Source organism: Phyllosticta citribraziliensis, assembly GCF_038025025.1.
Source record: "Phyllosticta citribraziliensis strain CPC 17464 chromosome Unknown J3D65scaffold_1, whole genome shotgun sequence".
NCBI lineage: Eukaryota > Fungi > Ascomycota > Dothideomycetes > Botryosphaeriales > Phyllostictaceae > Phyllosticta > Phyllosticta citribraziliensis.
Genome location: NW_027117338.1, coordinates 1,944,257 through 1,967,947, shown reverse-complemented (window position 1 = coordinate 1,967,947; position 23,691 = coordinate 1,944,257). Strand labels below are relative to the sequence as shown.

At 56.9% G+C, this 23,691-nt stretch overlaps 10 protein-coding genes across 10 annotated transcripts; 5 read left to right on the top strand and 5 right to left on the bottom strand.

Annotated features, from left to right (window-relative positions):
• Nucleotides 1-63: 63 nt before the first annotated feature.
• Nucleotides 64-934, bottom strand: J3D65DRAFT_610462 (uncharacterized protein). The gene has a single exon (XM_066798805.1). The coding sequence runs from the start codon at nucleotides 897-899 to the stop codon at nucleotides 168-170; it is 732 nt and encodes a 243-aa protein (XP_066659930.1). The 5' UTR covers nucleotides 900-934; the 3' UTR covers nucleotides 64-167.
• Nucleotides 935-1,576: 642 nt separating this feature from the next.
• J3D65DRAFT_32751 (transcription initiation factor TFIID-2) lies at nucleotides 1,577-2,762 on the bottom strand. The gene is made up of 4 exons (XM_066795395.1): nucleotides 2,359-2,762; nucleotides 2,232-2,310; nucleotides 1,759-2,173; nucleotides 1,577-1,709 (listed from the first exon to the last, which is right to left on the bottom strand). The coding sequence occupies exons 1-4, from the start codon at nucleotides 2,616-2,618 to the stop codon at nucleotides 1,693-1,695; spliced, it is 771 nt and encodes a 256-aa protein (XP_066659929.1). The 5' UTR covers nucleotides 2,619-2,762; the 3' UTR covers nucleotides 1,577-1,692.
• Nucleotides 2,763-3,485: 723 nt separating this feature from the next.
• On the bottom strand, nucleotides 3,486-4,543 carry J3D65DRAFT_32716 (uncharacterized protein). Its single transcript, XM_066795387.1, has one exon. It carries the CDS (start codon nucleotides 4,168-4,170, stop codon nucleotides 3,517-3,519), a length of 654 nt encoding a protein of 217 aa, XP_066659928.1. The 5' UTR covers nucleotides 4,171-4,543; the 3' UTR covers nucleotides 3,486-3,516.
• Nucleotides 4,544-6,597: 2,054 nt separating this feature from the next.
• J3D65DRAFT_610447 (IDO-domain-containing protein) lies at nucleotides 6,598-8,773 on the top strand. The gene is made up of 4 exons (XM_066798804.1): nucleotides 6,598-7,147; nucleotides 7,240-7,708; nucleotides 7,768-8,070; nucleotides 8,133-8,773. The coding sequence occupies exons 1-4, from the start codon at nucleotides 6,690-6,692 to the stop codon at nucleotides 8,313-8,315; spliced, it is 1,413 nt and encodes a 470-aa protein (XP_066659927.1). The 5' UTR covers nucleotides 6,598-6,689; the 3' UTR covers nucleotides 8,316-8,773.
• A 565-nt stretch (nucleotides 8,774-9,338) lies between these two features.
• On the bottom strand, nucleotides 9,339-10,409 carry J3D65DRAFT_32658 (uncharacterized protein). Its single transcript, XM_066795381.1, has one exon. It carries the CDS (start codon nucleotides 10,230-10,232, stop codon nucleotides 9,348-9,350), a length of 885 nt encoding a protein of 294 aa, XP_066659926.1. The 5' UTR covers nucleotides 10,233-10,409; the 3' UTR covers nucleotides 9,339-9,347.
• A 562-nt stretch (nucleotides 10,410-10,971) lies between these two features.
• J3D65DRAFT_663925 (uncharacterized protein) lies at nucleotides 10,972-12,449 on the top strand (the record flags this gene model as incomplete). Its single annotated transcript, XM_066802706.1, has 3 exons — nucleotides 10,972-11,536; nucleotides 11,589-12,235; nucleotides 12,381-12,449. The coding sequence occupies 3 exons, from the start codon at nucleotides 10,972-10,974 to the stop codon at nucleotides 12,447-12,449; spliced, it is 1,281 nt and encodes a 426-aa protein (XP_066659925.1).
• A 360-nt stretch (nucleotides 12,450-12,809) lies between these two features.
• Nucleotides 12,810-14,407, top strand: J3D65DRAFT_32151 (uncharacterized protein). Its single transcript, XM_066795344.1, has 3 exons — nucleotides 12,810-13,143; nucleotides 13,326-13,693; nucleotides 13,841-14,407. Exons 1-3 carry the CDS (start codon nucleotides 13,104-13,106, stop codon nucleotides 14,093-14,095), a joined length of 663 nt encoding a protein of 220 aa, XP_066659924.1. The 5' UTR covers nucleotides 12,810-13,103; the 3' UTR covers nucleotides 14,096-14,407.
• Nucleotides 14,408-16,182: 1,775 nt separating this feature from the next.
• On the top strand, nucleotides 16,183-19,189 carry J3D65DRAFT_32168 (uncharacterized protein). The gene is made up of 5 exons (XM_066795346.1): nucleotides 16,183-16,972; nucleotides 17,026-17,513; nucleotides 17,569-17,820; nucleotides 18,016-18,788; nucleotides 18,844-19,189. Exons 1-5 carry the CDS (start codon nucleotides 16,558-16,560, stop codon nucleotides 18,959-18,961), a joined length of 2,046 nt encoding a protein of 681 aa, XP_066659923.1. The 5' UTR covers nucleotides 16,183-16,557; the 3' UTR covers nucleotides 18,962-19,189.
• Nucleotides 19,190-19,374: 185 nt separating this feature from the next.
• Nucleotides 19,375-20,752, top strand: J3D65DRAFT_610430 (tricarboxylate transport protein, mitochondrial precursor). The gene has a single exon (XM_066798803.1). The coding sequence runs from the start codon at nucleotides 19,525-19,527 to the stop codon at nucleotides 20,518-20,520; it is 996 nt and encodes a 331-aa protein (XP_066659922.1). The 5' UTR covers nucleotides 19,375-19,524; the 3' UTR covers nucleotides 20,521-20,752.
• Nucleotides 20,753-21,122: 370 nt separating this feature from the next.
• Nucleotides 21,123-22,032, bottom strand: J3D65DRAFT_32479 (uncharacterized protein). The gene is made up of 2 exons (XM_066795369.1): nucleotides 21,284-22,032; nucleotides 21,123-21,212 (listed from the first exon to the last, which is right to left on the bottom strand). Exon 1 carries the CDS (start codon nucleotides 21,842-21,844, stop codon nucleotides 21,371-21,373), a length of 474 nt encoding a protein of 157 aa, XP_066659921.1. The 5' UTR covers nucleotides 21,845-22,032; the 3' UTR covers nucleotides 21,123-21,212; nucleotides 21,284-21,370.
• Between the last annotated feature and the right edge of the window lie 1,659 nt (nucleotides 22,033-23,691).

Here is a 23,691-nt window from a genome sequence, read left to right as displayed (position 1 = left end):
TTTAAAACTCAAGTCACCGCAGCCTACCTACCATATGCCTTCTGCCGTCATGCAGCGGCGATCATCATGCCTCATGTATGCAAGTCTAAGGGGCCGGCGGCGGCGGCGGCGGCGGCGGCGGCGGGCAGCCAACCAATGCGTTTGCCTGACTGCCTTCAGCCTGTCCATCATCCATAATGATGCATATCAAACAAACAAGCCCCCCCCGAGCAACCAACCACTCCGCCGGATGGTTGCTCTTCGATTGGTCCCTTGGTCCGATGCAAACGTACTTGCCTACCTGTACATGCGTAATAATGTGACATATGCAGGGGCGAGCACACAAACGGCGGAATCCACCCACCACAAAACGACAGGCAAAAACAATCGCAAGACATGGGCGGACATGCGTGTCTGCATGGGGACGGGGAAGGAGATGCGATTGACGCGACACCGTGCAGGGAGGAGGGCACACGACATTCACTTCCAGCCAACAACACGCGTGCGAGGACATGCAAGGTAGATGAGATGGGTTGGTACGATGCATGAGTGAGTGATACACACTCCGTACACACTGCACTGTATGTATGTACATGCATAGGGCGAAGGAAGCAAAGAGCAAGCAAAGAGGAAACAGGAAACACTTGATAGTGGATAGCCGTACAGATGCAAGGAAGGCGGGCAGTGGCGCTCTCGCGTGCAGCGTGGCCCGGCATGGAAGCGCAAGGGAAAAACGGCCAAACGAGAAAGGAGGCGGCGGAGGCGGCGGACAGGGACAAGGACAGGGAAAATTTTCGCCTGTATACGGACGCGCGTACGACCGAATGAGATTGGAACGGGAAAGAGAGGCAGGGAAGACGAGAGACGTCCGTCAGTGGCGTGGGTGGTGGCTTGCTTGTGAGCGGGCAGAAGAGATTCATCAAATTGAATCGGAGAATGAAGTTCAGTCGTGGAGGTTGTTCAATTGATAGGTAGAAATTACCTCACAGCTATCTCTACGTATTGCCGCCAAAACACGACCTTTTCATGTTCAGTTTTTTTGATCTTGTGTGCGTGTACCAAGTGTTCACGCCCAGGAAACCCCCAGCACCCGAACAGGACGATCAATCATCAACTGGCCGGGCGCGATCTTGATGTTGGAGGAGACCCAAAGGAAGAAAAGAAATTCAAGAGCCATGGCTTCTCATAGGCAGCCATACACCCAGGCTCAGCGAAAGAGAAAGAGAAAAGCGCGCAAAAAGTCATCCGTCGTCATACCCACCCGCTGTGATCGAGTACTTCATCCTCCTGTCGTGTTCATGACCAGGGGGAGAGGCCTTCCTCAATTTCCCGCCAACGCAATCAAATTAAGCCTTGCATGCCCCGATCGTCCCATCGTCGCCTCCGATGTGGGGTGGCAACCTCTAAGACGCACGTGTAGTGTCAACGAGAAGGAAATTTTATCAGGAACCCATAAGACTTGTGAAAGCATAGGGGTGTAAAGCAGAGCCCACCATAACACCATGCAATGCCGCAAAAGAAGCAGAAGACGCAATTGAAAAGCAGTCGAAACCGTGACCATCCCTCTGCGGGAGTTCAGGAAGAGTGAAGTGAAGGGCGTCCAGTGACGTCCCGTGTGTGGTATACTAATACAAACCGAAGAGCGAGCATCTCAGACAGCAGGGTAGCGTCATTGGGTGAGTTGCAAAGCTCAACGATGTGGTCGCCAGGCGCTCAAGACTTGCGGAAGTCTGACAAAGAAATTAGCACCTGTCAAGGCGAAGAAACGCAGAAACCTACCTGAGAGCACAGGGTAAATGAGCTCGAAGGCCTGGTAGATCTCTTCACGGACTTTGGCGCCGGTGAGCACGATCTTTCCCGACACGAAGATGAGCAAGACGATCTTGGGCTTCATCATGCGGTAGATGAGACCCGGGAAGAGCTCGGGCTCGTAAGACGAGAAGTTGTGATGGCGGCTGGCGAGGCCTTCCAGACGGATGGGGAACTTGATGTCGCAAGAGCCCACGATGTTCTGGATCTTGAAGTCTGTGAACTTGGCGTTGAAGCCGAGCTTCTGGATGATGCGCGCGTACTTGCGCGAGGCAAGCTTCGAGTCGTCCTCAGACTTGGCGCCGGTCACCACCATCTTGCCGGAAGCGAAGATGAGCGCGGTCGTTTTGGGCTCGCGAATACGCATGATCACGGCCGCGAAACGCTAGAGCCAAAAGTTCAGTAAGACATCAAGAACCAAGAAGCTGACGTGAAGCCAGTACCTTCGGGTTGTACTCGGCATTGCGAGCGTGAAGAGCGATGGTCTTGAGGTCAAGGCGGCAATCGAGGTTGACCGTGGCGCTGCCTGCGTTAGCCGCTTGGCCGTGATCTTGCCCGTTGCCGACTTACACAATATTCTGGAGCGTAGGCACAATGCCAGAGACGCCGTTGGCAGCGGCACCGGGGGTAGCGGCGGGCGTAGCGGGCGTTGCGCCTGCGCCAGCGTTGGCGGGGTTGCCAGCATTGTCAGCGGGCTTGTTCTGCTGGACATCCTTCTCCGAAGAGGGAGGAGTCAAGTCGCCGGCGCCACCGGGGAAGGACAAGCTGCCAGGCGCAGTGAAGGCCTTGGCCTGGGTCGCATTGGACGGGTGTGTAGTGAGCGAATCCATGATAGCGGTTGTCTTTTCACGAGATGGGGGGTGTAGAGGTGTGGGTGTGGAGAGGTTGTGCTGTCGCTGAGGCGGCGGCGTCGAGGTCGATTCAGGCGGTCGGAACGGCGAAACCAATGGCCGGTTTGGACGAGGATGCTCTTGAGGCGGGATGGGCGTCCTGGAGCAGATGCAGTGCCGTACCGTGAGTGGGAGATGAACAACTAAATGCCTCCCCTACAGTCGATGCCAAGAAATCAAGATGGAGTTGATGGCCGGTCGCGAGCGGATCAACGTCGACGGCGCAGTATCAGGAACGAGGTCGCGACAGGTTCAGAAGCGAGGCCAGCAAGCCTCTGGTGTCGTGGAGGGAGGTGAGGGAGGGCGGAGTGGTGGACCGAGCGGCGGGCCTGGATGCGCACAGTCGCAGGACCGGTGGTGGTACCAAGAGAGCGGCGCAGCGCGCAAGAGTCGCTAGTTGCAAGCTTTGTCGGGCAGGCAAATGGGAGTGCAAGCTTTCAGATCGTGGATCGTCAAGTGCACTGATGGGGGTGGGGTGGATGTTGGCTGACGGACGGGGGTGTGGCGTCGAACAACCGAAAATGGGAAAAGGTTCAGGAAGGCGGGCGAGCGACGAGGGCGGAGGGAGCGAGGTATTTAAGCACGACGGCCTTGCGCAGCCCAATTTCGCCCGACTGGCGCTAGTCCCGAACCGGGGCCCGCGCCCCATGAGTCAAAGCGCCACACATGCACCCGGCGCTTTGTCGACCACGGGCGCCCTGCCACTGCCACTGCCACCCGCCAAAGCCTGCGGCCATGCGGCGTCTATGACTGACTGTTGTTGTCTTTTCCAGTTGTTGTCTTTTCTCGCTGTCGCTGCAGCTCCGCAGGCCGGCGCGGTGGACGGATTACAGCTCGACTAAGACGTTGCAAGACTACCGTAAGACTGCTGTGCTGCTACGCGCCCGCGGCCGGCAGGGAAGGCGCGGTCGGCCAATCCGTCCCTCGTCTCTCGTCCCTCGGTGCAGCTGCTTTTCTGACCCTGCTGAAACACCAAGCCCATCCGTCGACCGACCTCTACCTTGCTCCATGTCCCGACTGCTCCGCCTCTGTCGCTTTTCGCTTTCGCTGCCCGACGCGACGCGCAGCCGACACCTAGCTTTGCGCCCTCGCCCTCGCCATCGCGCCCGCGCCCGGAGCCTAGGCCGCGCGCCCTTCTGTCGGGCATTCCGCCGCCCTTCCCGAAGCTTCGGTGGGTGAGGTGAGGCGTGCCCCGGCTTGACGTCCCCAACGCGACTCTGACGCGTGGGGTCCGGACCATGCACATGTGCGATTGCGGGGGAGCGGCATCGGTGCGCACACCTGTCCTTATCGCAACCCTCTGCGTTTCATTCGTCCTCCATGCCCTCTCGCGCGTCGTGTGGCGCCCGCATTGGCATTGGCATTGCCCAGCCACACCAATCCAATAACCCACGGCACCCACGCGCACTGCCAAAATCAAGCTTATCCCCGTCCGCCCTGGGGCGCCACAGATTGATATCACCGTGACGTCCTCCTCCAGCCCCTGATCCATTCCAGAGCCAAACTCGACCTCGCCCCTTGGAAACCCCGACGAGGCACGCAAAAGCCCTTTCGTCCGCAAAACTCAACACCTCCCACCATGTTATCTCGTTGCTGCGCAATCCCTGCGCCATTCTCGTTTTCTCGGCTCGCGGAAGGGTTGCTCCATGATTCCACCACCAAAATATATTTGGGTTCAAGCAGCTTGGTCGCCACTTCTCCTTCGTCACCACTTCCAAAGCCCGACCTAGACTTGCGCAAGAGGCCATCGTGGCCAAACCAGCCAACGCCTCGCTGCATTCCAAAAAGCCCAACCGAGCTACGAGTCGCCCACGCCTTCCACATTTCAGGCATTCCCGCGACAAAGGCTCCGCCCTGTTGTCCCTCTTTCTGCACTTGTTTCGCGTCCACGTCGCGTCGAGGCGCATCGCTCTATCTAGGCCATGTCCGACTGGGTCATCATGATGGTAGCGCCATGCATGATGAGCAGAGCAGCGTGGCGGCCACGCGACATGGAGTGGGAGCCACCGGCGCTAGTGTCGGTAGAGCAGACCGACCGTTAGTTGAAGCGTGCGTGCGTGCGTGCGTGCGTGCGTGACATTGAAGCAGGGATGACTTTTTTCTGACAGCACTTCCTGCCCGGCGCAGGGTACTTGGGTACCAAGCCGGAAACGCCGCTCATCGTGTGGCTAAAATAAGGCTGAAGGCTCGCGTGCCCACTATGAGACAGCTGGTCGGGCTGTTGGAGCCTCATTCGCCTACCAGATCCGGTTCCGAGGACACGGCCAAGTTAGTCTTGACCTGTCGGAATAGGCGAAGATGCAGACTCCTGCCGTCATCCTCCGCACTTTTCGGGCAGGTCCAAGCCCACTACAACATGATGAGCCGTTAGGGATCCCGCCCTCGCAAGCCGATGAGCTTACATCGTGAGATCTAGCCTGGTGTTGGACTACTCGCATCCTAGGGGACCGCTTTCCGCCAACACCGCTACTGGTCAAACACCATCTAGTCGCTCCGTATCGCCAATCCACCGCAAAGCTAAGCCAAGCAGCCAGCGACCATCCCAAACATCAAACCTATCGACCAATCATGGCGCGTCAAACACCACACCAGTGCCGTCTTTTCACCGGCGATGCTGCCGCTTGACGCTGTGGCACACAGATCTGACCGGCAATGAGAAATGTAGGTACACCACGGCACGATACATTGCATGCGGTCATCTGCACACCTTCAGACCAATCATGGACCCGACCATCCACCACAAGTGCCGCGCTCTGGCCGTTCGCTCGAGATGCGCGTGCACGTCGCTCGGACACGACCTGGCAATCTTTCTGCCCTATCACGGAGCGTTCGTTTGCTTTACGGATTCCGGGGTCTTATCAGAGCAGAGCCGACGATAAGCGCCCAAGCCTCGCTCGCATTCCTCGTCTGCTGGTCGCCGAAGAAGCGCTACTGGAAGGAATGGAGCGGATATGACCAACAGCCTGGACAGCAAATAGACGAATCGAGCTTGAGGTGCGTGCGTGGACGAGAAGAGGCTTGAGTTGAGTGATGAGCTGCGGAAATTGGAGCGCTCTGATTGGATGGCGCGACCACAGCCGAAGAGAAACTGCCATTGTTCTTTGCCAACACAGCCACCCAGCTGACCTCGCAGCCCAGCAACTTGTGCCCTGGGACCGCCTTGTCCGAGACGAGATAAAGACGCGTCACATCACATCGCATCCATGGACCGACGCGGCGGGCGCGGCGGTGCGGAGTCGACGGTGTGGAAGCGGAACCAATAGGACGAATATCCGCACCGCTCGCTCATCCAGCGGAAATTTAAGCTCCTCAACGCTTCGCGCTATTCCGCTGGAGCTTCGTCGCCCGAAAGGTGAGCGCACGCACCGTCGCAGATGGCTGCTATCAGACGGCAGCAACGAGCAGCGATAAGGACAAAAGCAAGGTGTTTTAGTCGGACAAACCAGCCAATGCGCGGGCAGCATTCCCGCTGATGGTGTGAGCCCTGCGACTAGAGGAAGCAAGCTGCAAAACAGCGTGCACAAATGTTGGACACGGCCGTCATCCACTGCAAGTCCATCAAAAAAGGCGGCGGAGGAGAACGGATGGGCAACGGTGCTGGACAAGCACGAGCGATTACGTACGTGAAAGGTGCAGTCACTGGGTGTCGGGTCTTTGTCAAGCCGGCGGACCACTGACAAAAGGCACTTGGGAGAGGAAAGGGAACGGACCGGGCCCTACCCTAGAGGAACCGAAGGGAGGGCGCCGCTAGGGTGCGTGTAGATACGAGTCGGGGGATCTTCATGGGTGCAGGACGGTTGACAAGAGAGGCCGGAATTGTTGTGCTTTGAGGCCGGATTGATTCCGGCCTCGATCTATATATGCAGCTCGAGTCCCCCACCGCCATGGCTTGGAGTTCTCTTTTTCTTTCTTCTCTCCACCGCACCGCGGACAATTCCAGTCTTCCTCTGCTCTTTTGGAACCTCAACTTGTTCGTCTCAAACAAAACCATCGACTACATCTTGCTTCGCAATGGCGCCGGCCCCTGCTCCCCCTGTCTTCCCCTTCCCCCTTCTCAACCCTCATACTCCCATTGATGCCTCCACTCCCCCCTTCACCGTCTCCTCGCACCGCGGCTTCTTGCCATGCATTGAGCCACCGGCCACGTTGCCGGCCGGCTTCGCGCCGCTCGAGTCGCTCCTGTCGCGCATGCCCATCGTCAAGGCCGACGGCTCCCCGGGCTTGCTGGCCCAGGGCAAGCTGGGTGAGGCCGTCGAGCGTGAGCTGCCCGACTTGAGCGCCGAGGTGGACAAGTACCGCGACGACGCGGCGCTCATGACGGCCGTGTACCGCGACTACTCGTTCCTGCTGAGCGCGTACCTGCTCGAGCCGTGCCATGAGCGCTTCGTCCGCGGCGAGGACGGCTACGGTCTGGGGAGGCAGCGGCTGCCGGCTGCCATTGCGAAGCCGATGACCAAGGTTGCCGAAATGTATGTCGTCTTCCCATCTCTTTTACTCCTCCTCCCTCTCCTACTTCAAACATCACACGTCGAATCGGCCGTTGGTTACTGACGCTTGGCAGTGCTGGCTTCAAGCCATTCATGGAGTACGCGGGCTCCTATGCCCTGTACAACTACCGCCTCGAGAACCCGGCCGAGGGTCTCGAGTACGACAACCTGCGGTTGGTCCGGGCCTTTGAAAAGGGGCTCGACTCGACGTCCGACGAGGCCGGCTTCGTGCTCGTGCACATCGCCATGGTCAGGCATTCGGGCAAGCTGGTCAAGGGCGCCGTTGATGCTCTCAACGGCGCCCTTGGCGGCGAGCGCGCCAAGTTCGACGACGGCATGGCCGACATGCTCCAGGCTCTTCAAAAGATCAATGCCGTCATGGACACCATGTGGAAGAAGAGCAAGCCGAGCGGCTACGTGACGTTCCGCACCTTCATCTTTGGCATCACCAGCCAGAGCATGTTCCCCAACGGCGTCGTGTACGAAGGCGTCAGCGACGAGCCAATGGCGTTCCGTGGCGAGTCTGGAGCCAATGACAGCATGGTATTTCCCTTGGCCCTGCTCTTTCCCTTGATCTTGCTGGCTGACCACGTCTTTCATAGATTCCGCTCTGCGACAATCTGCTTCAGATTTCCATGCCAGACACGCCGCTGACCGAGATCCTCAAGGACTTTCGCCAGTACCGCCCGGGAAACCACCGCGAGTTCCTCGAGGCCGTCAAGGACTATGCCGAAATGGCCAACCTCAAGGATTTTGCCCTGCGTGACCCCAAGTCGGCCCTACTGTACCTGCGTGCCGTTAATTTTGTGCGCGAGTTCCGCTGGCGCCACTGGTGCTTCACGCGTGAGTACATTCTCAAGCACACTGCGCACCCGACGGCCACCGGCGGCAGTCCCATCGTCACCGTAAGTCAATCGCAAGCTCTGACCCGCGCCAACGAAACCTTTTAACTAACAGCGTGATGCAGTGGCTCCCCAACCAGCTCCAGGCCGTCCTGGCTCAGATGGTCGAAGTCGAGCAGTACTGCGCCGATGAACCCGGCACCGCCGAGATCATGGAGCTTGTGCGCTTGCAGCAAACCAGCCTGAGCAAGGAGGTCGCCAAGTACTGCGCCGAGCGCAGTGCTGCTCCGGCGGCCTCCTCCTCCTAGTCCCTCTCTTCCATTGCTTTTTTTCTGGCGAGTGATCGCAACTTTTCGGACTCTGCGTGGCGTCCTTCTCTTGTAAAGGGGAAGGACGTCGCGTGAGCAACGAGGCCACGAAACGACACGAAATCGAACGACCAAAGAAAGAAAAATGATACCCCGGGTAGACCAGTTTTTTCCTTTGTACTCTGCACGGCACCGCCCCGCCGTGTGAGCAATGAGGCATGTTTTGAGGCGGACTCTGCATGGCTGGCCGTCAACTCAACGGCCAGCCGTGTGAGCAACGAGGCGTTTTATTTTTGAATTGTTTTTGGGAACAATGATACCCCCGGTACACCTGAAAGTACTCTGCATGGCGCGTTTGGGAAGGAAATGCGTTGTGTGAGCAATGAGGCTTTTCTTTCTATACTGTACATTAGCGATATCTCTGCCAGGAGAAAGCGGAACATGTTGTTGAAATGCAAATGATATTTGTTGGATGTTGAGTGTGGCCTGTTTGTGTTGGCCTTTTGATATGTAAAACAAGTGATGCCTGCCGGCGGGTTGTAGGCCCCTGCCGTGAATCTAAATGGTTTATGTGCAATACTGCGCCAGAATTTCAACAATCAGAACCTCTTGGCTGCGTCGTCATAGTCCTTGGTCGACCGGACAGGGACTTACAACGAGAACTAGAGTAATAATAGAAGGTGCAAAAACAAGGCCACATGTGCCTGGCTGGCAAGCAAAATGACAGACTGTGCCACCGCTGCAAACGAAGAGCAAGTACTGAATCGAGAAGGAAGGTCGAGCGCGTCCCAAAAGACCGCTGCCAGCACCGGTCGCCGAGCTTCTACGACGCGAAATTCTCCTGAGCTACTGAGGCCGAGACTGCTGCGACTGGTTCTGAGAATGCGATTGGGTATGGGGAGGTTGCTGCTGCTGCTGCGACTGGCTGGGCGGCGGAGGCGCGTCCACGGGCGAAGAAGAAGAAACCTGAAAAAAGCCCGCTGCAAGCCGGAACCAAAAAAGACCAAAGGTTAGCAAAGCCGGCCTGGGGATCTAAGTGCTTTTTCCCTTATCTGGACCTTTCTTCAAGCCGCGCACGGCCGACTGGATGACGACGTCCTTTTCGCTCATGGCTTGCTCGACGATCAGGCTGTGCAGGTAGATGCGGCGCCACTCGCCACGCGTGGCGACGAGGATTTCGCACTTTTCTTCCGTCTCGAGCGCGCTCAGCAGCCGCAGCTTGCTCTCCACCATCAGGTCCGAGTAGTCGCGCATCAGGATGTTGACGGCCTGCTGGCGCACGCTTCCCTGCGGCCGCCCTCCTCCTCGTTCAAGCCCCCCACCGAAACCTGCACCCCCGGGCCCGCTGAACAGCGCGGTCGCTGGCCGCGGCGGGTGCCCGTTGGAGCCGTCGCGGTCGGGATTGACCCAGGTCGACGCGTCCGGGAGCAGACTGGTCATTGGCCTCTTGAAATTGCCCGTCATGGGGTCGAGAGCCGGCGGCGGAGCGCCCCGATCGCGCTCGTGGATCGGGGCCAGCTCGGGCTTTTGGTCCTCGCCGGGAGAAGCCACGATGATGCCTGGGTTCTTGGGTTTCCTGAGTGGTGGTTGAGGGGACCTGCTGCCCGCGCCGGGACTGGGCGGTGCGGACTGGCTGGCCTCGGCGCTGTTGAAGCCGGCTCGCAGCGCCAGCTTCTTGACGCGGCCCGCGGCCTTTTCGAGCGACGGCGGCGACCCTCCTGCTCCTTCTTCGGGCGTGGGCTGTCCGTCGGATGGCAGCGAGTAGCGGCGTGCTCGCTGCTGGGCGGGGGGTTGGTGTTTTTCGAACGATAGCGAGCTGTCCGGGGTCTCGTCCAGCTCCTCGCGAAAGCGGCTCTCCGAGATGGGCTGATCAGTGTTGTTTCGGCGCAGTGCCATATGCGGGGTGATGGATGGCATGGAAGGTTGACGCGCCGGACGGGGGGGAGAGGGACTCGGAAGGCCTTGGTTGCGCCACGGTACCAGACGGCGCGACAGTGGGTTTCTTCCGTCTCTCGAGCGGCGGCGGTGGTGAAGGGAGAGGGAAAGGGAGCGGGGGAGCCAGGAGAAAGGGATGAAATGAAGTGAAAAGCGTTGGACCGAGAGGACCGCCCGGGCCGGCTATATTGGGTTTAAAGGCACGTGGTTGGGACCAAGGCTCATTTCTAGAGCTTGAGGAAATGCTGCTCGCTGGGGGCCAGAACATGTCGACGCATTGCGCGAACGAAAAGGCTTGCTTGCCATGATGAAAGGGAGGCTTCACGGGGCGCCGTTTCACCTGGATCTAACCGCAACGAACCTCAGCCAGTCGCCGGTGCATCGGCCGTATTGGAGAGGCGACATTGGGAGTCTTTTGACTCGGCATGCAGTCAAAATTGGACAAATAGCGTTTTGATGTGATGCAATGCAGAAACGCGACATGAGCATGCTGTTTGCGGGGCATCCTGGCAAGGAAACACCCGTCGGGCCAGGGCAGGTCGCGTCAAGTCCAGCTTGTCGTCGGCTGTCGGTCCTGCGCGCGCTCCCGTGCCCGGTGCCACCCTCTCCGCATCACAGACAGCGCTCCGCGACCACTGCCAGTCATCGCACGCTCCATTCCGATTACCTCTCAGCAAACCAGACATTGTCAAAGTCGACCCAGCTACAATACTGCGCCAACATGAAGTCTGATCATTACCTGAATCTCTGCCTCCAGCAGGCTGCTCTCTCGCCCATGCATTTTCGCCACGGCTGCATCATCGTGCGCGGCGGCAAAGTCATCGGCCAGGGCTTCAACGACTACCGTCCGGGATACGACGGTGGCGCCCTGAAGACGGGCCGCCTTGCCTCTGTCTCTCTCGATGGACCAGCCATTGCCAACCTGAAGCGAAAGTCCAAGCACAAGGACAAGAAAAAGTCGCCCGAGTCCTTTACCCCGTTTGAAACCGTCAGCGGCATGGGCGGCGGTCATCACGCCAACACTCCAATGTCCATGCACTCGGAGATGATGGCCATTCACTCCGCCCTCTCGTCGTCCAGCACCCTGGCCGCCAGCACCGTGTCCCACCAAAAACCGTGCTTCAAACTATCGGGTTCTTCCAAACGCAAATCCCGACTACGACAGAGCGCTGTCAAGGCCCACGTTGAGCGCGTCTGCAAGGACCTGCTTGCGGTTCAACAAGAGCAGCACCAACAACAACAGCAACAACAACAAGGCGCTGGCCAGGCCCAAGCGAACGAGTGGCGTTTTGAAGCCTCTCCATTTGGACAGCTCATGCCTGAACGCTCCCTGCTCAGCGTCCAAGGGTGCAACGAACCATTTGAAGAACGAGAACGAGAACGAGAACCAGAACGAGAACCCTGGTCATGGTCAGAAGCTGGGTCGTTCGTATCAGCCTGCGGTTAAGCAGCACCATACGTCCGCTTCATGGACCACAAATGCACGCAAGCCAAAAGCCAAGCGTCAGTCGTTGGCCAGCGAGGAGACGCCCAAGAACCACTATGTCCTTCTGCCAAAAGGGCAATCCGGACATGATACCCACAGCCTCAAGGACCGTATGAAGCATCCGAAGCTTGTGGGTGCTGACTTGTATGTCACTCGGCTGGGCCACTCTGGAGAAGGCATCCCGAGGCGGAGTCGTGAGAGCTCTCAAAAACAGGGCAATTGTTCAGACGTAATTTCGAACGAGGATGGAGTCGCATCTGACTCTTCAAAGTCGCATTCGAGCGTAGTGTCAACCGGCTCCCTCCATGACGAACTCACAACGCTGCTGAAGGCTCCTCCGCGTCTTGCTCGGAGCAACGACCTTGCAGATGATCGTTCGCACCCGAATTGCACAATTCGCGCCTCACGCCCTTGCTACAGGTGCCTGTCGTTTATGCACAACGTCGGCATCAAGAGGGTGTTTTGGACCAACGACGAGGGATCGTGGGAAGGTGCCAAGGTGAGGTGTTTGATTGATGAGTTGGAAGGGGAAAACTTTGGAGCGATTGGAGAAGGAGGTGGGTTGGAGGGAGGCGCGGTGTATGTCACGAAGCATGAGGTGCTGATGCTTCGGAGGCTGGTGGGCGGAAGCTGATGGCCTGCAGGACTTGGTGGAGTGTTTCGTTGTCTTGTCAAACAACCAGCCCGAAGTTGCTGGAAACAAGAAACGGTAAACACTGACGTCATCGAAGCGTACCAGCGGAGCGTAGCGTAGCGCCGATACTCCATGTTTGTTGCTTCATCGGTACATGACAAAGATGGGGAGTTTGGTCGGCGTGAAGATCAGCCTCGAGTCTCACCTTGCTGCCTCTGGATTGGGCATTGGGTAGTTGAGTTTTGGGCAGTCTATATCGCTCAAAGGGACTTTGGTGACTAAGTGAGTTGGATGGTCCCGGCCCATCAGCGCCAATCTGAAGCGTGAGAGAGGCTGCCGCAAAAGGGCATGCTGTCATCCAGGGAGGCTGACGCAGAATGAGGTGAAGTGGCCTGGAAGAGGAGAACCGAAGCATCACGTGTGGTGACGACGCCGGTGCCGGTCGAGCGAATCAGCATGGACACAAGCACGCGCCGCCGATCGCCCAAGCTTCTCTGCTGCAGCCAGAGGTAGACCTTCCCCGTCTTTCCGCAGCCAGCTCTCAGCTCTCGATCCTTTACACTCGCACTTCTACCCTACCCAACCTCCACCAACGTCCACCTACACCAGCGCATATCTTGCCTCTTCATCGCGCACTGTCGCTTTCGCAACGCGCTCCATCTCGCCTGTCAATTGCCATTGCGCCTCTCCGCCCCAATCCCTCTGACCCCGCGCGCGCTCCATCTCATCCATCATGTCGGCCGATCAACAGGACATCCAAAAGGGCGACCAAGGTACGTCTGATCCGTCAATGGTTGCGCAACTAGCCGCGCCCAGCTCGCAGGCTTCGCTGCCCACCCCGCTCCCCTCCCCGTCCGCCGTCCCGCACTCCACCGCGCTCGCACCATGACGTATGCGCGTCACCGGACTCAACACCACGGACACCCCTGCTAACGGCCGCACCTTCTGTGTACAGTCGCATGGAAATGGGGCGACAACAAGCCCTCGGGTACCGTCGCCGAGGTTGCCAAAGAGGGTGAGGTCACGGTCGACACGCACCGCGGCAACACCATTTCGAAGCAAGCGGAGCCGGACAACCCGGCCGTGCACGTTGAGCGCTCCGGCAATGACGTCGTCAAGAAAGCGAGCGAGCTAGAGGTGGAGGAGAAGGCCAATGGCACCGCCGATGACAAGGCGCAGGACGAGAAGAAGGACGGCGGTGAAGCAAAGCCCGCGGATGAGGACAAGAAGGCCGACAAGGCCGACGAGGAAAAGGAGGATGAGCCTGAGGCTGCAAACAAGGACGCCGAGCCCGAGAAGAAGGACACGGAACCCGAGAAAAAGGCCGAAGAGAACGGCGCGCCCGAGGCGGACGAGGACGACGCGTCCAAGGAGGAAGAAAAGAAGGACGCGCCGACAGCCGACGCCAAGTCTGCAGAAAAGACCGAAGCCAAGGAAAATGGAAACGCAAAGACTGGCGAAAAGAGAAAGGCCGAAGAGACCAATGGCGACAAGGAGGAAGAGACCAGCAAGTCTGAGGACAAGCAAGACGACGCCGAACCAACAGCAAAGAAGCAGAAGACTACTAAAGCCGCTGCCAATGGCGAGAACGGGGGTGCGAAGAAGGGCCGTGGCAGGCCTGGCAGGCCCAAGAAGGCCGATTCGCAGCCAAAGAAGAAGCGTGAGCCCAAGAAGGCCGCTACCGAGACGGGTGAGCCCAGGCGTAGCGCAAGGAACCGGTCGTAAACAGGCCGCTTCCAGATCAACCACTTCACAGCCATCAACGATTGCAGTCTAATCTCTTTCCATCGCCTGCGCTCAACATGTCACGTTTACACTTTCCGCTTGCGTCAAACATCGAACTTCTCGGAGGGAGCAAACGAACTTTGAAACATCCATCACTGGTTCGTCGCAGTTGACTCGCCTAGCTGCACAAAAAGTACCTCTGCTTTTGCTGCCCAAGCACGATGGAAGGGGTCGGATGACAGACTGAAAAAGAAAACAAAAAGAACAAAAAAAGCTGCAGTTGATACGAGGTGGCCAAGGTCTTACAAAAATCTCTCTGGCGCTTACAATTGGCGGCGGCTCTCGATCTAACCGTACTCATCCGTGGGTTTTCGATGTTCTGCCATCAAGTGGAAAGACGGAATGCAACTGTTTGGGGTCGGAATTCTTCTGGATTGATCAATGCATTGACATATCAAAACAAATCCAACTCGGTTTAAGCGGACTTTTTCATCTTTCCACTGGCTCATTGACATGGTGTCTGTCTGTTGGAGGGAATGGAACGACATAGAACATGTGCTGTATCTGTCTCGCCGTTTGGGCAGTTTGTCAAACATGTTCTGAGGGCCAGGCGGTCTTCGATCGTCCACTTGCTGCAGAGGAAACCGGGTGACACGCATTTGCTGGGTACTGTCGTCGTGATTGCTCTTTCGCGTTCTGCGATGGCGCCATCTTGCTCATCATGTCTTGGTACAGGAATCTTCCCGACTGGCCATCTGGTTTTGCCGACTGATTCTTGGTGGCCTTCTTCCTGCTAGAGCCGGAGATGCAGTTGAGGTATTTGTGTTCCGAATTCTGTTTGCTCCATCGGATGCTGCATCCCTGTCTGTCGGATGCTAACTTATGCCTTCGGCGGGTTGGCTGCGACTGCTGAACCTGTCCACGTCCTCTCTCTTCCTTAAGCACCATCCGCCTCTTCTCGCCACGTATTCTTTGGAGCCTCTGTCTGGAGTCCGCAACTCGAGACAACCAATACGAACAATACTACTTACGGCAACTACTATCGAGCACCACGACTTTGCTGGAAGAAGCTCACCATCTCCCGACGAGGAGGTTGGCCGGGAAAGTCGGCATCTGAAAATCGCATGGCGTACGCACCGCTAGCCATTTAGTTTGAAACCGGCTATCTACTGTTGCCGCCCTCATTCAGGCCCCTGTAACCCTATCGCAATAGGCCGAGGACTGGACCTACCCGCTCAGAAGAGCAATCCTCGGATCTATCCGACCGAAAAGGCTCAAATGAGGATTTTTTCCCGTCGCTGTACATAGCTGCTCCTCTTAATGGCATGGCGACAAGCTTCATGAGCGGACTTACATGGTACCGTAATGAGGTAGCGTACATTTTGCGGCATGGCACAACGGCTTTGGAACGCCTCAAGACCCAGGGATTGACCTGCCAAGCAAAAGCTTTGCATACTGACAGAGCCCCATTTCGAACATTCAATGCTGGCCAATGGATTATACACCGGCGCGATTCACTGCCACTACTGCCTTTGGATCACGTCCATCTGCTGAGACGTCAAGAGCCACTGACAACATCTTCAGAACTTTTCTGTGGATTCCGCGTACAGAACACGATCGGAGAGCGCTATCATGCTGTAGGGATGCTACGTCATGAACCTTCAATCTACCCCGACTTCAAATTCCCGTGTCGTCCTAAACAGGAAGTATGATCGACATGGGTCCCAAGGCCCGGCGGCTTCAAGGACGCACAAGAGGCCGACTCGTCTATGACTGCCTATTACTGAACGGCACAACGCCTCCCGCCTTTCCACCTCGGATTTGTCCGAAGCTGCCCGGATTAGTTGTGGTCTACCATTGAAGATTTGCTGACTTATTCTGTTAGGTTTGTCTCGCCTAGGTATAGTTCATTCAGGTTTTAACCCAGACCGCTCGCTATACCACGATGTGCCATTGCGTATACTGAATGAATTCTGATCTGGAACTGGACGGCCTGTCAGGATGATGTATGAGACCCTTTTGTCAACCCACTCTGAGACAATTGAACGGCGCCGGCGGTCAACACGAGTCTGTTTAACAAAGATGCCCTTGACATGCAGATGTGCTCTTCATTCGGCCAGAGCCGTCGTCCCGATGTAAGCAGAACTTGAATGGTAAAGAGGCTTCAAAACAGCGCCTACTTCGGTGAGTTCAGTCCAGTCCGTCGTGGCCAAGAATGGAGCATTGATGATGTTATCCGACTTGGGTCTACAAACCGCTACTTGACAGTGACCTAAACCAACTTCCCCGGCCATCCGCTTGTGCAAAGGAACGTCGGAAGCGCTTCGCTTATCGGTGATTCAAACTCTATTTGTGCAAACCTTCTTCGCTAGCTTTTGCCAAGATGGGAAGAATCACGCTCACGTCCATTCTAATCCAACGTCCATCGGGTTTGGGGGCAGCCCATCGTTTCGGTACTCCCAATGCAGCGGAAACGTACATCTATCAGCTGTGACCGCTGCCAGAGACGCAAGGTCAAGTGCCAAGATCCAGTTCCTGGCCCATGTGTCGCCTGCAGCCGCGCGGGACAAGAATGCAAGGTGTCAAGAGAGGCACGCGCAAGGCCTTACTACCAGGTCTCTCAAGAGCAGTTCGAGCTCATTGTTGAGCTATTGCGTCACCATGAGCCCGAGGTAAAGCTCGACCTCCAATGGTTGCGGAACAAGAAGCAGGAACTCTTGCCGGAGCAATCCAGCACGACGGGGAGAGCCTCGCAACGCCTGGCCAAGCCACAGGAATCCGCTCCGGATCCACCACACCGGGTGGACCTCGCGCCAGAGATGGACGTCCTCGATGGGGACTACGCGAACGTGCTCGTCGACGACTCCGGCTCATACAGTACATGAAAATACATCCATGGCCACTCGTGCATTCTGCTGATCATGCAACAGAATACTGCGCTCCCCACAGCGAGACGGGATTCAACCTGGCTGTGGCCATTTGCTTGGCAGCGGAGCCCGTAGCCAGCGGCGCAATCCACTTCGACCAATTGACGGGCTCTTCAAACTGTTTCGAACATCCATCTCTAGCCCCGCCGGTTCCCGGCCGTCCATCGCTCAGCGTCACACACTTGCCCTCACGAGCTGTGTTGACATCGTCTGCTCAAAAGTTCTTCACCGAGGTACAATGCGTGTGTTGGTTCATTCCCGAAGATGAATTTTGCAAGCGCGTCGAGCTGTCGTACATGGCACCGGCCCAGCTCAATCCAGCATGGTTTTGTTTCCTCTATGCAATGCTCTCACTATTTGCACCTTCGGAACGCACTCAGACGGACAACTTTCCTCTGACGTCGGCCGAATACTACAATCTCGCCATGGCCTTTTTGCCAATCATTCTGCACCATCCAGACTTGGACGGGATCAGGGGAGTCGTGACGCTGGTGATTAAGCCTGACAGACTCCTCGTAGCCGTGAATGGATCTGACTGCTCGATAGGCCCTTGCTCTTCAGAGGCAACGAACTATGACCGCGTCGTACCAACTGGTCAGCGTCGCCGCGCGCCTGTGCTTCAATCTGGGCTTGCACATCAAAGGATTCACAGCAATCAAGGATGATATCTATGAGCAAATGGAGCGACGTCGACTTTGGTGGACAACGTACTACGCCGAAAAGTACATTTCGAGAAAGTATGGCGCACCATCTGCCATCGAGGAGGCGCGCTACGACATGTCCTTGGCTGATGACAATGTAAGTCAAACTGTTGTTCGACCCTTTGTTTTTTTGTTCCCGTTTTTGTGCCTTGACGAATCAGGATCGCCGCCGACTAGTGAGTCTAGAGAAGCTGGAAAGCACCTGTCCCTGCCTTCACAGTCTCGCGCGGATGCTCCCTGTTTCCCCTGACATTTGCTCTTGTGATGCGCGCCCTGTAGCTGACAAGTCCAGTTGATGCCCCATGGGCCGTACACACCCGCGGAATTTCCACAGCATGCTGCCTCACTTGAGCTCGTACTCGGAAGAGTTCACAACAAAATGTTTGTGTCTAGCGGACCAACTGCAAAACAAGCGACCGAGAAGGAGAACATCGAGGAGCTCCTCGCTGCAATAGAGAATTGGAAAGCGGAGCTCCCTCTCCACCTGCAGTACAACGCCCCATCGCCAGCCATCCACAGACGGGCCATTTCTCTACTCCACACGCGGTACTGGGTCACCAAGATATCGATTTCGCGGCGTTTCCTGCTCTATCAGCTGCTGCACGCGGCCGACATACCGCCCGAGAAGGTCGGCTTCTTCGACGAGATGAGCTCGTGCTGCGAGGAGTCGACCATGGCCTGCCTTGGGATCCTGGACTCGATGGGCAAGAACTCCATCTTGTCCGACATAATGAACCTAGATACAGACGTGCTGCTCCTCGTCTCGCTCGTCGTTCTCCTGCTCTACCACTTCCGCAGAAGCGACGTCTACGTTGATCGCTTCCGCCGCTGCCTCGAGCTGTGGGATCTGCTCAAGCATGTCGAGTGGCCCGCGCAATGCCTTGAGCGCTTGCTGCGTATCGCCCGGCACGTCGGACTCGTCCAGCGCCCGGACGGCTACCTGGTCGCCCTGGGGCGGCCGCAAACGTCGAATGCTTCCTCGTCGAAGATGCCGAGCACGAGAGCTACATCGAGCGGGGCGGCATTGTCGAATCCTGGCTCCGATGAGGGGGTATCCTTTCTAGAGTAAGTCAACTTTTCGAACCGTGGTGCAAACGCCTCGGACTGACTCTACCGACAGTGAGATGTTCCAGCAAGAGCTCGATCCAATCCAGAATCAAAACATTGTGTGGAATACGTTGTCAATGTGTGACGTACCCACATTCCACTCGGGATTGTCATGGAGTTGGGAGTCTTGAGGTCTTGGTGCGCGGTGACACTTGCACCGTACGTTTCCAACATGAGCATTTGCCAAATACAAAGACTAATTTTCCAAAGATTGACCCAAGGCTGTTGTGTGGTATCCATTTCGCTTTCTTCCAATTTTGTAGGGCTGGTTTGTAGACGGAACAGGCGCAGGACTTTGCCTGGGACACATTCAAAGGCTGGATAGAGTGGATCTGCTCAGATGGTAGCGACGAATCGAGGAGCTTCACTTGCCTGACTTTGTGTACCAGAATAGGTGGGCCTACCAAAGTGCCCACCACTGGTATAGTGCCAACCGCATGTTCTCAAAAAGGCAAGTGGGTCTCTCGCGGGTGTTGCTTTCGTTCAGCCCTACCTTATCTTCCCGATAACCTTAATCCGCGTCTTGCGTCACCCTCGGCTACGACCATCTAGCGCTGTCAAGGGACAGCCCCGCAATCGTGTTGACCTCAGTCTCTCGCTCTTCCACTCTTCCTTCCCCAACCCCTCCACTCGTTCAATTCACGTTTTCCCTTGCGTCTACGTTTCGTTCTCTTCTTCGTGCAGCTTGCCCGCGATGGTCGTCGCCGCCAACCACAACAACATCCCCACCGGTGTCTCGCTCGCGGCGGGCGGCATCGCGGGCGCCGTCGAAGCCGCAACGACGTACCCGTTTGAATTCGCAAAGACGCGCGTGCAGCTGCGAAACGACGAAGCCACGTCTACAGCATCTTCGACTGCTTCTCGGGCCAGCATCACCAACAGTTCCAGCAGCACATCCAAGCCATCGCAGTCGGCGGCAGCAGCAAAACGGCAACGAGCGCCCAACCCCTTTGCCGTCGTGCGCGACGTGGTGCGGCACGAGGGCGCGCGCGCTCTGTACAAAGGCTGCGGCAGCCTGGTGGTTGGGTCCATCGCCAAGGACGGGGTGCGCTTCGTGTCGTTCGACGCCATCAAGAACGCGTACAAGGACAAGGAGACGGGAACGCTGACGCCGCTGCGCAACATGGCTGCGGGCATGAGCGCGGGCGTCGTGGCGTCCGTGTGCGCCGTGACGCCGACGGAGCGCATCAAGACGGCGCTCATCGACGACGCACGGCGCGCGCGCCGCTTCACGAGCACGCTGCACTGCGTGCGGAGCGTCGTGGCCGAGGACGGCCTCGTCGGCGGCCTGTACCGCGGCTTCGTCGGGACGACGCTCAAGCAGGCCAGCGCCACGGCGTTCCGCATGGGCACGTACAACATCCTCAAGGACTTTGAGCGCACCCGGCACATCGAGCAGGGCGTGGCGACCAACTTTGCCAACGGCATGGTCGCCGGCGTCGTCACGACGTACGCGACGCAGCCGTTCGACACGCTCAAGACGCGCAGCCAGAGCGCGCGCGGCGCCACCACCGTCGAGGCGTTTGCGAGCATCCTGGCCGACCATGGCGTCAGGGGCTTTTGGAAGGGCACCGTCATGCGTCTGGGCCGGACCATCATGGCTGGTGGCATTCTGTTTACCGTGTATGAGCAAATGGTTCAGATACTGATGCCGATCATGGCGCCCGAGGGAAGGATGCTACAGGATTAATTGTTAGTGACATGGACGACTGGGGGGAAAAAGAACAAGCGCTGAGAGGCAAGAAAACAATGCGGCCACAGTGAGTGTAGAAAGAATTGAGGCTCCCAAGCTCTAGGTTCAGCAGTGAACGAATGCTCCCCTAGCGAACCTACCATAGTAAATGAATGTAAGCGCGACTGCGACAGCAGATGAAAGCACCCCAACTGTGGCTATAGCAGTGAATGAAAGCTCCTCCTTAAGCGCGACTGCAGCAGCAAATGAATGCTCCCCAAGTGCACTCACATTGCTAGGTCTGTCGCATTAGACCACTGCCACACATCAATCGTCCTTGAATACGTTCGCCTCTTCTTACCAAGACACTGGATTCAGCTCCAGACCCATGAGAAAGTTTTTGGCGGCATGTACGGTACCCTCATCAGGCAATGCATTGAATGACTGGCTTGGGTGAGTTGATGGAAAGAGGGACGGCGTACGGAGCCACCAGGACGATTGGCCAAGCAGAGGATATTGGGGGAACCTGGACTCCTCACTTCAGTTTGTTGAACGCACATGCCATGACGAAGTTCCCCGCCTTCGGATCGCAGCAGTTATGCAGCAGGTTTCTGCTTACGGTCGTCATCAGCTGTGAGAGCGTCGTCGTCGTGTCCACGGATTGATTGCTTGGAATGTGGTCGAGTTTTCGATGTGCCCGTCCATGGAATCTGGAGGTTCCTCAAGCACTGTCAGTTTCGTCTTCTGACTGGGCATGCGTTGGTTCTGTGGTATTGATTACCTTCCTACCATAGTCCGTGACACTGAGGACATGGTCTGGAGGACTGCCATACTTTTGAGCCCCTGGTCCATTTATTTGACAAAACCATCAATCCAGCACCGATTGACGGATATCAACAAAGGAAAGATGGACAAACACTTGGGATTTTCTGAAGAGTAGTGGCACTGGGTTGTAAAGAAAGAGGAGGCACTTACACTCCCAACCAATCTCTGAGGGTACCAACAAGTGGCTGTGATGAGCGTGGAGCATCCACTCCCTTGCCAGCGTATTCATATCCGCAGACTGCGATGCGTCGGAGCCAACAATCATGACCCCGTAGGCGCTTGCGAAGGGCCCAAATGAAATCAAAGGTAGCAGCAAGAGGCTGCGAAGTTTGTTGATGGCTGGCTCGACTGAAGATCCATGGGAGGTGACAACGTGCAAAGTTGGATGATCGAGCTCGAAAGGCGATGCCTTTGACCGCATTGAGGCAATTGCACTTTCACGTCTCGGTCGAGTGGTAGCAGACATCCATCTCTCGCAAGCTCTAGAGAAACTTGTATCGATGTCCCGAGTCAACATCACTCGGGTCCCACGCGACGTTTGGGCATTGAACGATCTGTGTGGTCTATGCTGCGAGATTATAATCGTCAAGAAATCAAGGTAAATTTTCGCTTTTGGCAGATTTCATTGCCCGTTTGTCGTTGTAGCTTTGGATGTGGCTGGCGTGCCTTGGGCGGACAAACATTGAGGTTTGGGGAGTTGAAAGATTGCAAGACCTTAATGTAGATGTATGTACTTTCAGCTTGATGCAAAAGTCCCAATGGTCAGTTGGGTGAAGTGTGGCGATTACGTAGCTGGCTAGAGACGACCCGCCACCATAGCACAACTTACACCAAAAGTGACGATGACGTGAGTTCTCAAAGCTCGGCGTTGTCAGTCGTGTCAAAGCCGGCTGCCGTGTGTTAAAAGTTCGGAGTGGGACCTTGTGTGCTCCAAAGGCATATTCCGTTGAAGCTTCACTGGGCAGTGCCTTAAGAGGCTTGCTATGTTCCAGGTTGCGCAGAAGCCTTCTAGGCAGAATAGCTGGGGGCCTGTGGTCCCGATCCAGTTGCCTGTGGGGTTGCTACGTTTGAAATTGCACAAAAGCGCCATCCATTTGTTGGAGAAAGAAGTCAAGGGTGCAGCTGACTCCCATCTTCTGCCGTTGGATGGTAGATGGACGGTAGTAGGAGTGGAGCATCGGTTGCAAATCAAGATTCCAAGTTGGCCCATGAGGACCGTCTCTGAGAAGGCGACTACCTCGGGCAACAAAGTGGAGGACCTGCCCGATGGTAGGCGCTTCACCGTGTCACCAACCAATTCGATGCTTGCTCTCGACTTCAAAAATAGCCATGCAACCCCATTCAGCTCGCCAAATGGCTGGTCCTGGGGGGCACACTGTTTTGACTGCCTTCTCCGAGCATTTTCTTGGCAAAAGGGTGCACAAGCGATGTGAGGTCCATTTCAGCTGACGATTTGCATGGACGATTCCAACTCGCGGCAGGTAGGCGAGGGATTCGGAGAAGCAGCCACATTGGTCAGGAGGTGCTGCGGTTCTGGCTCTTTCGCTCTCTCTTTGTTCGTGGGGCTGGTGCGTTGCTACTTTGGCCTAGTTGCATGGCGCAGTTGCGGATGTGCTTACGGCTCGCGATTCTGTGAGATGGACAAATGTAGGCAAGCTGAATGGACGAATAGAGGTGTGACGGTACGCGGGGCATGTGATTGCTTTGGCAGGCGAACATGGAAGCGAGCGGACGAAACGAACAACGAGACGAGTGTTTGGTTGGGCAAGGAAGAGAATCCGAGGCGAGATCAACATGCAGAGGAGCCATGTCGTCGGTGGAGGATGGAGTGGACTGGCTTGGGTTTTCGAGTGTGATATGGCACGTTTTCGTCGACCAGTGGGTTGAGCAGAAGGGGAGCGGGCTGTGCAAGCCAGGGTGTGACATAAGACGGCGCTATAGAGAGAAGAGGAATAGGTCCGTCCGGATGGCTGGCTACCATGTATTGCCTCTTTGCATGGTCGTCGTTGGTGTTTAGCTGGCGGTGTTTCCTCTCTCGAGCCGCTGGCAAGCGTCAGCGAAAGGGCAAATGATTAGGCGTGGTGTAGCACTGCGGGATGACGCCAAGCGGCGATTCTTCTGGCACGCGGTCTAGCTGCCGTCGCGGTCCCCAGTGTCTCAGGCGGTATGCGGGAGCGGGGAAGTGAGCGGGCGGTTCATGCAGTCTGGAGTAAGGCAATGGAAGTATGTGGACGGGTCGCCGAGGTCGGGCCCGGAGTTGGCGGCGCAGCAGATGGATGCGGGTGGCATGGAGCAGCGATTGTGAGGGGTTGACGGGCAGATCAGATGAGGACAATGGGGAGAAGAGGGGTAGTCGCAATGCGG

Bases quoted from the DNA above. Each gene is read 5' to 3' on its own strand.
- J3D65DRAFT_610462 (XM_066798805.1), bottom strand. From the start codon at position 899: ATGAATCTCTTCTGCCCGCTCACAAGCAAGCCACCACCCACGCCACTG.
- J3D65DRAFT_32751 (XM_066795395.1), bottom strand. From the start codon at position 2,618: ATGGATTCGCTCACTACACACCCGTCCAATGCGACCCAGGCCAAGGCC. The intron at 2,311-2,358 runs GTAAGTCGGCAA...TAACGCAGGCAG, and splicing joins CCTACGCTCCAGAATATTGT to CGCCACGGTCAACCTCGATT. The intron at 2,174-2,231 runs GTACTGGCTTCA...TTTTGGCTCTAG, and splicing joins ATGCCGAGTACAACCCGAAG to CGTTTCGCGGCCGTGATCAT.
- J3D65DRAFT_32716 (XM_066795387.1), bottom strand. From the start codon at position 4,170: ATGGATCAGGGGCTGGAGGAGGACGTCACGGTGATATCAATCTGTGGC.
- J3D65DRAFT_610447 (XM_066798804.1), top strand. From the start codon at position 6,690: ATGGCGCCGGCCCCTGCTCCCCCTGTCTTCCCCTTCCCCCTTCTCAAC. The intron at 7,148-7,239 runs GTATGTCGTCTT...GACGCTTGGCAG, and splicing joins ATGACCAAGGTTGCCGAAAT to TGCTGGCTTCAAGCCATTCA. The intron at 8,071-8,132 runs GTAAGTCAATCG...AGCGTGATGCAG, and splicing joins GCGGCAGTCCCATCGTCACC to TGGCTCCCCAACCAGCTCCA.
- J3D65DRAFT_32658 (XM_066795381.1), bottom strand. From the start codon at position 10,232: ATGCCATCCATCACCCCGCATATGGCACTGCGCCGAAACAACACTGAT.
- J3D65DRAFT_32151 (XM_066795344.1), top strand. From the start codon at position 13,104: ATGTCGGCCGATCAACAGGACATCCAAAAGGGCGACCAAG. The intron at 13,144-13,325 runs GTACGTCTGATC...TTCTGTGTACAG, and splicing joins CATCCAAAAGGGCGACCAAG to TCGCATGGAAATGGGGCGAC. The intron at 13,694-13,840 runs GCCGAAGAGAAC...GAAAAGAGAAAG, and splicing joins ACACGGAACCCGAGAAAAAG to GCCGAAGAGACCAATGGCGA.
- J3D65DRAFT_32168 (XM_066795346.1), top strand. From the start codon at position 16,558: ATGCAGCGGAAACGTACATCTATCAGCTGTGACCGCTGCCAGAGACGC. The intron at 16,973-17,025 runs GTACATGAAAAT...ATCATGCAACAG, and splicing joins CGACGACTCCGGCTCATACA to AATACTGCGCTCCCCACAGC. The intron at 17,514-17,568 runs GTGATTAAGCCT...ACTGCTCGATAG, and splicing joins TCAGGGGAGTCGTGACGCTG to GCCCTTGCTCTTCAGAGGCA.
- J3D65DRAFT_610430 (XM_066798803.1), top strand. From the start codon at position 19,525: ATGGTCGTCGCCGCCAACCACAACAACATCCCCACCGGTGTCTCGCTC.
- J3D65DRAFT_32479 (XM_066795369.1), bottom strand. From the start codon at position 21,844: ATGTTGACTCGGGACATCGATACAAGTTTCTCTAGAGCTTGCGAGAGA.